The 12552-nt window shown below is 43.9% G+C and overlaps 1 protein-coding gene across 6 annotated transcripts in view; it reads left to right on the top strand.

Moving 5' to 3' along the window:
- LOC127007645 (serine/arginine repetitive matrix protein 2-like) overlaps positions 1-12552 on the top strand; it is a 40123-nt gene that overhangs the window by 10235 nt on the left and 17336 nt on the right. For 2 of the 6 annotated variants that reach the window (XM_050878832.1, XM_050878834.1), the window contains 2 exons: positions 10609-10671; positions 11933-12070. In XM_050878832.1, coding sequence (XP_050734789.1) covers positions 10609-10671; positions 11933-12070 — 201 coding nt within the window. Of the gene's footprint in view, positions 1-5668; positions 7425-10608; positions 10672-11932; positions 12071-12552 lie in introns of those variants that run through there. The other 4 variants (XM_050878833.1, XM_050878835.1, XM_050878830.1 and 1 more) reach the window with 3 other exon arrangements.

Raw genomic sequence — 12552 nt, 5'->3', positions numbered from 1 at the left:
ATTACAAACACAAGCTCGGCCCGCCCTGATAGTGTTCCTTGTGGTCGGAGAGTAAATTGATTAAAAAAAAGACCTCAAGTAGTTAGTGTGCGAGATTGAAATATTCTCCTACACGAATACGCAAGCGAGTGAGAGCAATAGGCTACTCAGGGTGTTATTGCTTCAAGTCATCCATTCAATCACTCATTTCTACTTTCTTTATAGGAGCAGTGATTAACGGGCTTTTTTATGTATATTTTTGCCCTTGAGCTGCTTCCTTTACTGTAAGAGAAAAAAAGTGCGGTCATGAACTCTCGCAGCGGAAGACTGATGTGGCGTGGCCTTGCCCTGCCCGAACCACAGAAGGCAAGGTCGGGTTGTGACCAGAGATAAGAAGGGGAAAGAGGAGACGAGAAGATAACGGTCGGGTCTCGCTTCACATGCCTTGGCCGTGTCCTTGTCCTGGGATCAGTTGCTGGTGGTGAGGATGGAAACGTTTGGCGTCCTTGAACGTAGGTGTTGCCAATTAGCGTCGTTCGTGATGGGGTGATAGTAAGGGCGGGGGAGTGTGAGGGGGGTTGGTGAGGGGGTCCTGTGTACAACTCTTCAGTGCCGTGTAGTGGTGAGGAGGTGGGGGAAGATGTGGCTGATAACGGCTCTTTATCAGTCTCCACCTCTTCAGTAAAACTATTCTTATTTTGAGCGTTAAACTTAGGCTGTGGGCGTCAGCGGAGTAATGAAGGAATGGATGTTATTTTAGGCTATGGGCGCGGTTAGTGTAATGAAGGAATGGATGTTATTTTAGGCTGTGGACGACGTTGGTGTAATGGAGGAATGTGTTATTTCCCCCACTCCAGCCGGTTGCTATCTTGGGAACAATGCCGGCGACTGTCACTTAGCACGGGGCATAAGAGGGGTGACAGGGCTGGGCGCGGCGCCGGCTCATTTCTTCCGGGGAAACTTTGACCGTATTCCTCAACGTAGCGGCACCTAAGTTCACCTGTTTGAAAAGCCTCGTATAAAAGTTACTGGAGTTTTCACGGGTTGTTTTGTGACCCTAACGATAGCTTTACACGACATCTAGGCCTACACGATGGACGGGAAAAATCACCTATGAAGACCCGGTGAAGCTTCTCGGTGAGCTTGGGAAAATAATTGTAGTGGGAGCTTTTAAGAACCCGACTTTGTTCCTCCCTGCAAACGCTTCTTCGTCCACTCATTCTTGCATCACCACATTTTATATTTAAAGACGAAGGAAACAACACCCGGCTTCTCGTGACGATGTGCTTTTCTTCATGAACAAGGCGTTAGGGCGACGAGCCGCCTCGGTTCTGACCTGCCCGACTTGGGGTGATATCAGGACACCTCTCCTCCCGAAATTGACCCCTCTTTCGGCCACCTCCTTGGATTGTTTTTAGGAGCAGCGAGTAGCGGGCTTTTTTTATTATTTCCTTTTTTGTGTGTTTAAAAAGAAGAAAAAATACCGGTGGGTTGAATGGTCACAGGCTCCACTCATCGGTTCTTTAGTATCTTGGCTCTCCACGCTTCCCGTACTTATCTCGGGAATGACTCAGGGATGCTGTTATGTGTCCTTCAGTAGAACAATGAACCTCTTACTAACGGGGGAGGGGGAGGCCCGTATTCTTAAACATTTCGGAGCTTATATACCACTCACATTTGACGAGGCTTTCGTAGATGTTATATTTCCACGGGCAGTTTTATGAACCTAGTGATGGTTTGGCAAGGCTTCTACACCATGAATGTAAAAACAATACTGATGACCCGATTAACCTCCTTTGTGGCCTTTGGAAATAGTTGTTATGAGAGTCGAAAGCGTCTGACGGAGGAAGAGGAAGAAGACCACAGGTGTATGCTCGATAGAACCCACGGTGGAAGTTTATTGACCGGGGGGGGTCATTGTTAGGTTAGGAGTAGTAGTTAGGTTAGTTTAGTTAGTTTAGGGTTTTCCCTCCAAAAGTAAATGAGAAGAATCATCTCTCAGCAAAACCATTTCATAATATATATCAACGCATATGTGATCAGTTTATGCATGGCAGAAATTTGGCCCATCGCTGTTACAAGGTAAAGCCACAAATTTGGCCCGTCGCTGCTACCGGGTTAAGGGTCGTATCATAAGACATTTCGCCGCCCAAGAACACACATTTGGCAAGGCTTTCGTGGGAGTTGTGGGCATTTCCAGGAGTAGTTTTATGACCCTGGTGGAAGTGTGACCCTTCTGTACAGTGACCCTTAAGAAACACCCATTAGAACCCGATTGATCCCCTCTTTGACCTTTAGAAATAGCTGATGTGAGAAGCGAAAGTGTCTTGTAATACCGACCTTAAGTAATGCCCAAGACCTCGCTCATCCCTCCGTATCATGTGGTAGGGATATTTGGAAACAGTTGCGTAGGTCAAGTGTTTTGCGTCACCTGCAGGGCTGTATGAAGCGCATTTCGCTGTTAGTTTATCTCTAACAAGAGTAATAATTTATCATTGGGTTTTTCTTTACTTTTTAAGAGGTTTTGTATTCACCCTCCGACCCGAATAAATATTCTTCCGTGAAATTGTGTCAATCTTATGCAAATATATGAGAATTGATAAATAGTTCTGTATGTATAGTATTTGGGTGGAAACGAACGTGAAACAAAACGAACCAATATTATGAGTCTTATTAACATTTTGGCGACCTTTATGAGCTCAACCCTTCGGCGGTGCGCTAATGACCAGAAACAGCCATTCGCATCGCTTCTCGGTATAATTTCCTTTCCGTTTTGTTATCGTTTATGGGGGGGGTGGAAATTTGCGTTACCAGGCGGTGGAGGGAAACGAGTGGGGTCAGGAGAGACGTGGAGACAGGCCGGTGTGTTGTTGTTGTTGTTGGGGGTAAGGGGTGTTGAGGTGTCTTCGTGGCCCACACCTGTTGTCCACCTTTTGCGTGCACCTGTTTGCCTCACCCTCCTTACCCTTCTGCCTCCTCCCCTCTCTTATCTGTCCTTGTTTTTTTTGTTTTCATCCACGCTGGCCGGCCACGTGTACAGTGTGTGTGTGTGTGTGTGTGTGTTTGTAATAGCTAAAGCACTACGATCTTATATCATATTCAGATAAACTTAGCATTCATGTGGATAGTGGAAACACGAAAAAAATACGATCGAAAATTTAAATGTGAAGATATACGGAGATAGATGTATGGACGAGGATGAGAGATAGTATTATGTATTAATGATAAAAAATAGTCTTTGCAAAATGTCACGCTTTCCTTACAACTTACCTCAACGCCTGGACATAAATTCTCGAAGTCGTACCATTTTTCACATTAATTCGTGAAGGAGGGAATTACAACCTTATTCGTGTATTACTTGATGGTTGGTTTAGGAAGGAAAGGGGGGGGTGTGGCGTGATTCTCTTTTATTAGGAATTGGCAGCCTTGGGGAGGAATCATGATGAAGCAGAAGTAGGTCAAGGGCCTCGTGATGTAGGTAGTAGTAGGTCCTGAGCGAAGTAATAGGTTATCTGCAGCCCCTGACTCATCTCTGCTACGTGTGCTGTTGAGGGGTAAAAATGATGAAGTCCAGACAGGTGGGGATTATAGTGTCAGCATTTTAGATACGTACATGTTATACGTGGCAGAATGTCTGATTTGTTTACTGTATGCTTCGATATATAACGTTTGTATTACATTTTTGTCTGTGTTCTATATCAAGATCAAACGCCGAGCCCTTTTTTATTTAGGGATATATATATATTTTTTTTAATCATGAAGGGTGCCGGTGGTCAGCTCTAGCTCTTTAGTGATTAGTCGATTTCAGTCCATCATTATACGTCGGTTATATACTAATATAGGATTGGATGTAGTGTGAAGGGTTAGCGCCTGGCCCTTATGATAGCTAATACTGAGTTGCGTAACGTGTTTTAATCAAGGGATGTTCCGCTCTAAGTTATAGTTCTCGACGCTCGTTACGTCTTTGGGACGATGTTGAGGCGTCACTGGCGTAGGTCGTTCATCTTGACTCATCCCATGCGTGACAGGAGGTTTGGTGCCAAGTACTTGGGTGCGGTGCGGTGCGTTGTGTGTGTGTACTTGCTTACAACCTAATCCCCTCGCCATCCCACATGCCTTGATAAGAAACAAGGGGAACGGTGGAGCGATGGCATGAAGAACCTGTCAAAGAGGCATCAGTGTGTAAATGTGCGTTGTTAGCGTCGAGGCTGCCACTGTGAAGGTGATAGGAAAGTTCCCAGGGCGGGCGAGGTCAGGGACACGGTGGTGGTGTCCTGGCCTTATCCTGCCCATGCGAGGGTTGCTGATACCGCGGTGGTCCCACGGTGGTAAACAATAGGCAGCAACAAGCGAATTTTTCAGCATACCTTGCCCCCATATTGGTACAGGCGCTCAGTCGCAAATGCCACCGTCACCGAGGTTTGCCTGCTTAGTGATGGTTAAGGAAGAGGTTGTTGATGTCGAGGAGGAGGTTGTGGAAGTCGATTAGGTGCTGGTGGAGGTGGTAGAGTTCGAGGAGGAAAATGGGTGAGGGGTTGAGGAGGATGTGGAGAGGGGATTGAGGAGGATGTGGTGAGGGGATTGAGGTGGTTCTGTGGGTCGAAGAAGAGGATGTGGAAGCAGAGGAGGAAGATTTTAAGAAGGTTGTGAGGTCGAGGAGAAGGTTCTGAATTTCAAGGAGGCGGCTGTGTGGGCCGATGAGATGGTGGTGGTTGAGGAGGAGGTGAAGGAGGATGAGGAGGAGCTTGTGAAGATAATGTAGCTACACCTGACGGGGGATGGCGACGGATATTCTCTCTCTCTCGGCAGAACGGGGGGAAACAACGCAGTAGCGGATAAGAAAGAAAAGGGGGGTTGGCGTGTGTGTGTGTGTGTTAGGGGCGGGGCGTGGTGGTACTCATCATTTGTACCCAAACAGTGTGTGTGTGTGTGTGTGCGTGTTCGAGCCATGGTGTTCCCACATTTTTTCCACCGCTAGTTGTTGCCAATGAAGCTTTTTTTCACTTAATATATATTTAGTGTGTGGGAGTGACTGGTGGTGGTGATGATACAGATCGCCAAGAGTGTGACCAGCAATAGATATACTAATTATGCCTCTGCCACCTCCTCCGTTGGAAAAGTTTCATATAATTTCGACTCTTGTAGTTATGTAACTTATATTTGCTGCGTCATCGTAACGTGTGTGTGTGTGTGTGTGTGTGTGTACTGAAGTCGGTGTTTTATATGTTTGTATGTATGTGATTATGTATTACGCCTACTTTCACATAATAAAGAGATTCGGCACTTCGTTTAATAATTTGTACGTGATTATTAATGCCATCATTGCACCCTGCCAGTATGACGTATTTTTTTGTTCATTTATTAACTTTTTTTTTATTTTTTTTATTTTTTTTATTTGATATGTCCCCGGCACCAAAGTTCAAGAGGTTGGGTTGATTTTTATTTAATGCAGTACTACCTACACCGATTATATTTTTCCTTTCAAAATATCCAGTCGCATACTCTTGACAGACATTGCTTCTTGTGCATCTGGATATCAGCAACGGCGATAACACACACACACACACACCGCATCTGTGCTAGCCTGCCACGTGGTTTGCTGTGTGTGTGTGTGTGTGCATAACTCATAAGTGTTTACGTGGTGGGTGGGTGTGCCGGTCGATGTGGCAGTCTCGGTAATAGTAATCGCGGCAGTCGGGAGGAGGGTGAAGGTGGTGGCTGGCCTGGCAGACTCAGCGGTGTAGGCCACAGTTGATAGCAGGAGGGAGGGAGCGAGCCTGGCACCGCCGCGCAGAAACATTTATGGCCCAGTGAAGTGTTGAAGCGCCGTTACGGCAAAAAAAAAGACAGGAAAGAAGACTTGGAGGAAAAGCTGACGCGGAAGTGTGCAGTGGACTTGAAAGGAACAGTGTTGTGCTTCTGTGTGGCTTGTTGTGGTGCGTAAAGGTGTGTCGTGGCGTATCAAGATACTGGGAGGCTGCGAGTAGTCAGGCGTCTCAGGTTTGGGGTCTGAGCCTCCGTGTTATTGATTATCAGGCGCCCCACGGAGGAGTGCACGCAGACACCCATACGTTCAGCCTCACTCCTGACTGCTTGATTAAACACACAACTGGTTCTGAGATCTGAGTTCAAGCGTGCTTTCCAGCTTCTCTCATCGTGTGTATATTAACGCATTTGGTTGGGCCAGGGAATGACATTAGTGAAACTGACAACTTTGGTTGTCAATAAGTGTGAAGCGACAGTGTTACACAGTATCAGCAGTGCCCACCATGGTGTTTCAAGGAGAGAGTAACAGAAGCAGCATATCCCCGACACCAAGGAACTGGTTCAGTCGCAGAAAGTTCAGGCAGCCAAAGAACATTGTCAGGAGAGTGGCAGCTTGTGGGTCATTTCGCAGTAAATGTGATTCTCCAATTCTGAAAAAAATGGCGGATAATAACTTAGGTGGCTCTGTGGAGGAAAACGATGTGCTGAAAAAGAAAATCAGGAGAATAGAAAAACAAAATTATTCTCAGCAGAGACGTCTTCAACAGTTAGAGAAGCTGGTGATGCAGCTTACTCACGAGTGGCCCCCACAAGTGCTGCCATGCCCCCCATCTGAGAGGCGTGCACATGGCCCTGGCAGGGACAGGGAGCTAAAGGTTCTCTCTCAGGCTGAGTTTGAGGACCAAGAATCAGACTGCCATACTGAGGAAAGTGATGGAATGACCAAAGACCTTGCCAGCCTCATGGATGAGTTTGACAGAAATGGCAGAGAGAATGGCATGGTGTATGGAGTGACGCCATCACATAGCTTTGCAGATTCAGATGACCTGGCTCATGCTGAAGGGACAGGAAAAATGCCATTGTCCACTGAAGATGTAAGCAAAACTGCCCCCCTTTCAGATGATGTCTGTTCGTCCCCTCTACCAATTTTCATCACACCAACATATGAAGATTGGACTAAAGATAATAACAAAGAAAATAATTTAGAGAAAGCTGAAGAACCAGAAGGTTCTCCTCAGCCATGCTTCACTACCCCCATCCTCCTTACCTCAGATGCCCTGAAACAAGCAGAACAAGGCCTTAGTGATGAAAGTAATACTTCAAGTTTTGACACTAAGAGGTGGAGGGCAGGTGTTAGCCTACAACCTGTGACCCAGTCTGGGGAAGATAACTCAAGAGGGCTTACACCAGGCAAAACAAACCCATTTTCTAATCTCCTGGCTTGGATAAATCAAACGCCTTACCCCGGCACAAAGCTTCACAGAGCCTCAGAGAAGGGATATTGGCCTGTCCGTGGCCATCCAAGTTTACTGGGCACAAGGGGTCCACCAGGGTTTTCTAGCCCAGGCAGTTACAGTGTTGGCAGCACTGCAGAGCAAGTGCACAAGTGGAGCCAGTCGCTCAGGCTGCCTCTCCTCTCCCCAATGCCGGAGAGTTTGTGTAGTGAGCAGGAAGCAAATGTGAGTCCTTAATTTGAAATTTCTAGTGCTGTGAAGTTTTAAATGTTCTTTATAACTGAAATGAGAAAATATCTTGCTATGGGGATTAGCTTTGTGTACATCTTTGTACCCAATACCATTTTGATGTAACAAGTATGTAGTTCAGTATTCTGTCGGACATGACACTTTAAGGGCACCTGCTTCTCTGAGGTAGGTGTATGGTAAGGGAAGGAGTGTGATGGTCTTTTAGAGGTGGATGAAATAGCACCACTTGTAAGTGTTGACATATGCAAGGTAAGAAAGTTTGGAATGCTCATATTTGGCAAATCTGTTCTATAGGTAGCAAATCCAAAGGATTACTAGCATCAGTATTTAACACTAATGTAAGTACTAGCATACTCACATGGGAGTTTGGCTCTAAACTCTGGGATCACTAGGTCTAACAAGGCTTTTATTTCTGCTTATGGTACTTCATGAATTGGGTAAAGATTTGTATTAGGTCCATGCCAGTATCTCATAATCTACTTTATGAAACATCAGTATCTCTTCATATATCTTTTCTACAAACCTTCAACAGTCATGGAAATGCTTTGAAAATCCAATTCAAGGACTTTTTTTCCCCCATGAAAATAGGGGATAATGTTTACGGAAGCGTGTCGCCTCCTCTGGCGGCAGCCGCGACGACGCTGCAGCCGCCGCAGCCGTAAAATATCTCGCAGAGGGTTTAGGGTCAGGGAGCATATTCAAACTACTCCAACCGAACTTTACGACCTACTAACGGGGGGGGGGCTGTGCCCCCCATATATATATATGACTTATTTCAGCAAGGAGGTATTTCTCGCAACACCGGCTGCACCGTCGCCAGAGGAGGCGACGCGCATTCGTAAACATTATCCCCTATTTTCATGGGGGGGAAAAAAGTCCTTGAATTGGATTTTCAAAGCGTTTCCATGACTGTTGAAGGTTTGTAGAAAAGATATATGAAGAGATACTGATGTTTCATAAGGTAGGTAATGAGATACTGGCACGGACCTAAAACGAATCTTAACCCATGAATTGTTATGCTTTATGGGACACTTGAAATAACCCCCACTTGGTGAAAAAAGTGATGTCCTTGTGTTAGCAGGACTGGTAGGATGAGGGAGGAAAGCCTGTATGCTGGTGGGAATGATAAGAGTCAAGTAGAAGTTGAGCTTCAAAAGTCCAGGAAAGCTGGGTATTGGGGTGCCAAATTATAGAGAAATAGGATATTGGAATTTCCAGTAATCAGAGGTATGAGCCATGAGAGAATATCAACCTATGCACACATACATACAGTGGTTTGTATTCTCATAAGTCACTCATCACAAGACAAGGTACACTGTTATCCTCACAACAGCTTTGATTTAACTAGTGGCTGTGGTAGAGGTCATATTCACCCAACAGTTTTGAATGACTGAATTTTGCATTAATTACAGTACTGCACTTGTTGCGGTTTTATTGAGATGCCTGTGTTGTTGCACTGTGTGGCACTGGTGTTCACGAGTTGAATCCCATGATTGTGCATTTGGCTGCCTGCCCACAGCAACAAACATCACTATGAAATGCTCCAAACATTTGTTTCATATAGAGCCATTTTAATGACTGAATTTTACGTTATTACCACATTAACTATCATTATGACACCTGTGTGGATACTAGTGTAATGCTGGGCATGCACACTGTTGATCCCATGATAGGGCAGGTCTGCTTTCCCAAACAACAAACCACTGTAAGTAGCTCAGCACATTAATTTCAGACAACTTTAATGACTGAATTTTACCTTAATTTCACCATAATTTCTGCACTTGATTTAAATAATGTATCTGTGTGACACCAGCATGCACTCTTTTGATCCCAACATGGTTCATCCATCCACCAGGCAGGAATAAAAATCCTTCCACAAAAGTGCTGGAGTACCAGTACTGGAGATTCCAAATTATAGTAACCTTATTTCTCAAAGTTTAGCCTATATATGTACATCACAAAGGATGTGCCAAATCAGTGTGGGGAAGCAGCAAGACAAATATTGCAAATGCTCTAATGTGCTGGTGACTGAGGTGTGTGCTAACTTAAAGCCTGTTTGAGTGTAGTGGTGTTCATGCCAGAAACATGTTGCCATCAGTCAGACAGACCAACACATTCATTTAGATTGATCACGGCATTCAATATCAAGAAGCCAACTCTGGTATTCAACATTAACAAACTACTAGTTTTGAATAACCAGTACAGTTTCAAGATTTAATTCATGAGCAGTTGAAGAGAACCCTAAGTATTTAGAGTTCATGAATGCTGCTTCAGTGAGTTTTATTATGAGCCAAAACTGCATCACCCATAGTTGAGTAGCTTTTCACTAGTGTAGATGCCTTCAACAACTCAGACTCTGCAGGGATGCCATTATTAGGAAGAACAGAAAGTGGAGTGGTAAGCAAAGTTAGCTAGGAATCCATGTGCCCAGGTTTGCTCCTGGCCAGAGCAGTTGACGTGCAGCCCACCCAGCTATTCATTCTCCCATTCAGGCTGGTTGATAAATGGGTACCTGAAGAAACCTGGGGAAGGTAAAATGTGGCAACCTGGATGTCACACTGGGCCTGTGCCATGGGGGAATGGGTTCTTGCCCACCCCATGCCCAAGGGCCAGTGTGATGGAGATGACCACCAAGGCCACATGCAGTTCAGTGTATGACCCCAACTTTACCTTTACATCACCCTGTCTCCATTATCAATTACCTTCCTCCATATTCACTCCACTATCTTACATAGTCATGTATCATTCCACCCCTTACATGGTCTGCCCCACCTTCCACTCTGCTACCAGGCACACTTGTCACTAATATTGAGGGTGAGATAGTGTATGTGCTTTAGAGGTCTTTGTCAAGGTTCAAGGATTTTTATTTGTAGAAAAGCATTGTATTATTATCTTGTTTGTTACTTTTTTATTATTATTATTATTTGGTATTATTATTATTTTATTATTGTTATTAGTTTTGTTTCTTTTTAACTAGTTTCATAAAACCCTTTTAGTCATAGTTGAGAGATTATTGCAGTCCTTAACAACTTGTTTATGTTGCTTTTAACCTTGGATGTGTGAATTATTTGCTTAGCTACATGTGCCCTGTTTGTGTTTTAGAATAGCTTATGTGTGTGTGTGCCAGACCATCACGCTAACAGCCATCAACTCTTTGCAGGCAACAGATGAAGATTTCTTTACTGACTTGAAGTTCAATCTAGCTGAGAAGGAGAATGGAGAGGTATTTTGTTGCACGTGTTAACCTAGGCAGGGAGAAACTTCCCTTTATTACATTTAAGTTGCTTTTATCCACTCCTGAGGGTAAGTCAAGGTTAACATGAAATGATATGACTGTTTACCTCATGACTTTAGGCTTGATTTGCACCTACACACATAATTTATTTAAGTGCATGTTAAGTTATGCTCATTTGTATGTACATGACATCATCATTTTCATCATTTCACTATCACTCCTTCAAACACTGTAGCCCAGTAGAGGCAGTAATGCTTAAAGTTGATAGGCTTCCTTCCACAGTAACAATAAGTTGTGTTCCTTCCTTCCTTAGATTTTATCCGCTTTTTGTGCATTTGACTTTGTAATATGCTAAGACAATAAGTTTCTTGTTTCAGCTTTGGTATTTTTCTTTGCTTGATAAATCTCGGAAAGTTGCCATTATTTCCCCTACTTCTAGGTTCAGCTTGTCATTTCATGTCAAAAGAACTTCAGTCATGTTCCAAACTAGTCAACTTTTTTTGTTTATAATTTATTGGCTATATTAATAGTTTTTTGTTTACATGTAAAGCATATCCTTTGTATTGGCATAATTTGTTTATAATTTAAAATTTTCCCACTCATGCCAAGTTCATGACGTACACTTGCTGACCATATCTGTCTGCCTTGCTTCATACACGTGTTTGTGAAAGAGGTGCCCTTAATGGTCTGGGAGGTAAATCAGAATTTCTCTTTAGTGAACCAAATATCCATTTAATGTACAGCAATTTCATACTATTCACCTATTGCAAATCCTGTCATCTCATGCAAGCTATCATTTTATTTTTTTAATCCTTGAAATACTAGGTGGATTTTTACTTAAAAAGGTAGGTTATATAATTTCAGCTGTCATGTTATGAGAGCTTGATAATGGTAACCTGTGCTGCTGGCAGCAAATTGCTTCAGTAACCACCAGACATTCCTATAATTTCCAATTTTCAGTGCTTAGTTTGTTCGTAGTTTCCTCTAACACGGGACATTTAACCTTAATGTACTGCTAAAAATTGTTAGCTCTTCCTAAAAAGAAGTGCATTTAGTTTCAAATTAGTCATGTTTGTCATCCACTGAGTTCTTACAGTTCATATAGCCATCATCAGTGTCAGTTACATCCTGCACATCATTTTGTCTCCTGGCTATCTTATGTGTGCATCAAATCTCTTGACATAGCTATCCCAGGATAGTAAGGAATCAGGATGAGTTATTCCTCACCCTTTTCTTCCCTTGCCTTCAGACATCAGATGAAGAGGAGATGGTGGTGGACGAGGCAGTGTCACACTCTGTGGCGGTGGGGCGGCGACGTCGCCAGCGCATACGCAATGAGTCCGTGTGTTCCATCATCGGCCCTTGCGTGGCCCCAGATTTGTTGATGGTATGTTTGTGTGTGCATCAGATGTGTCCAGTTACCTTGGGTGATCTGTTGTTTCTTAATCCTTAAAGCGCGGGTGGACGAAGGTCGACAGCTAGTGCCTGAGCTCAAACTGTGGGTGTCAACAATAGTCGACAAGGCATTTTTTGACTTAGCGCGCCGTCAATTTAATTTGTTTGTGCTGAAGTAGGGTAAGCATGTCGTTTTCTTTCAAACAACACCCAACCAAGCTCCCTTAACTAATTATTGGTCAGTGTATGCCTTGTGTTAGCTTTGAGAAGATGTCCACTAGACATCCCACCTCTTCTCACCTTCCAGTGAATTTCATCCACAAGATGGATGCCCTTCAACTTCAACACCCACCAAGGGCATCAGGAAGGCCTGGAAATTTAGTTTTTTGCCGTGTGTTTCACATAAACTGTATAAAAGTTATGCTTTTCATTACTAAATCATAGAAGGGAAATCCACTAGAGGTGGAAAACTGT

The sequence above is a fragment of the Eriocheir sinensis genome, chromosome 36 (genome assembly GCF_024679095.1).
Source record: "Eriocheir sinensis breed Jianghai 21 chromosome 36, ASM2467909v1, whole genome shotgun sequence".
NCBI lineage: Eukaryota > Metazoa > Arthropoda > Malacostraca > Decapoda > Varunidae > Eriocheir > Eriocheir sinensis.
Note: the sequence above shows the minus strand (reverse complement) of the source record. Positions and strands in the feature narration are given on the sequence as shown.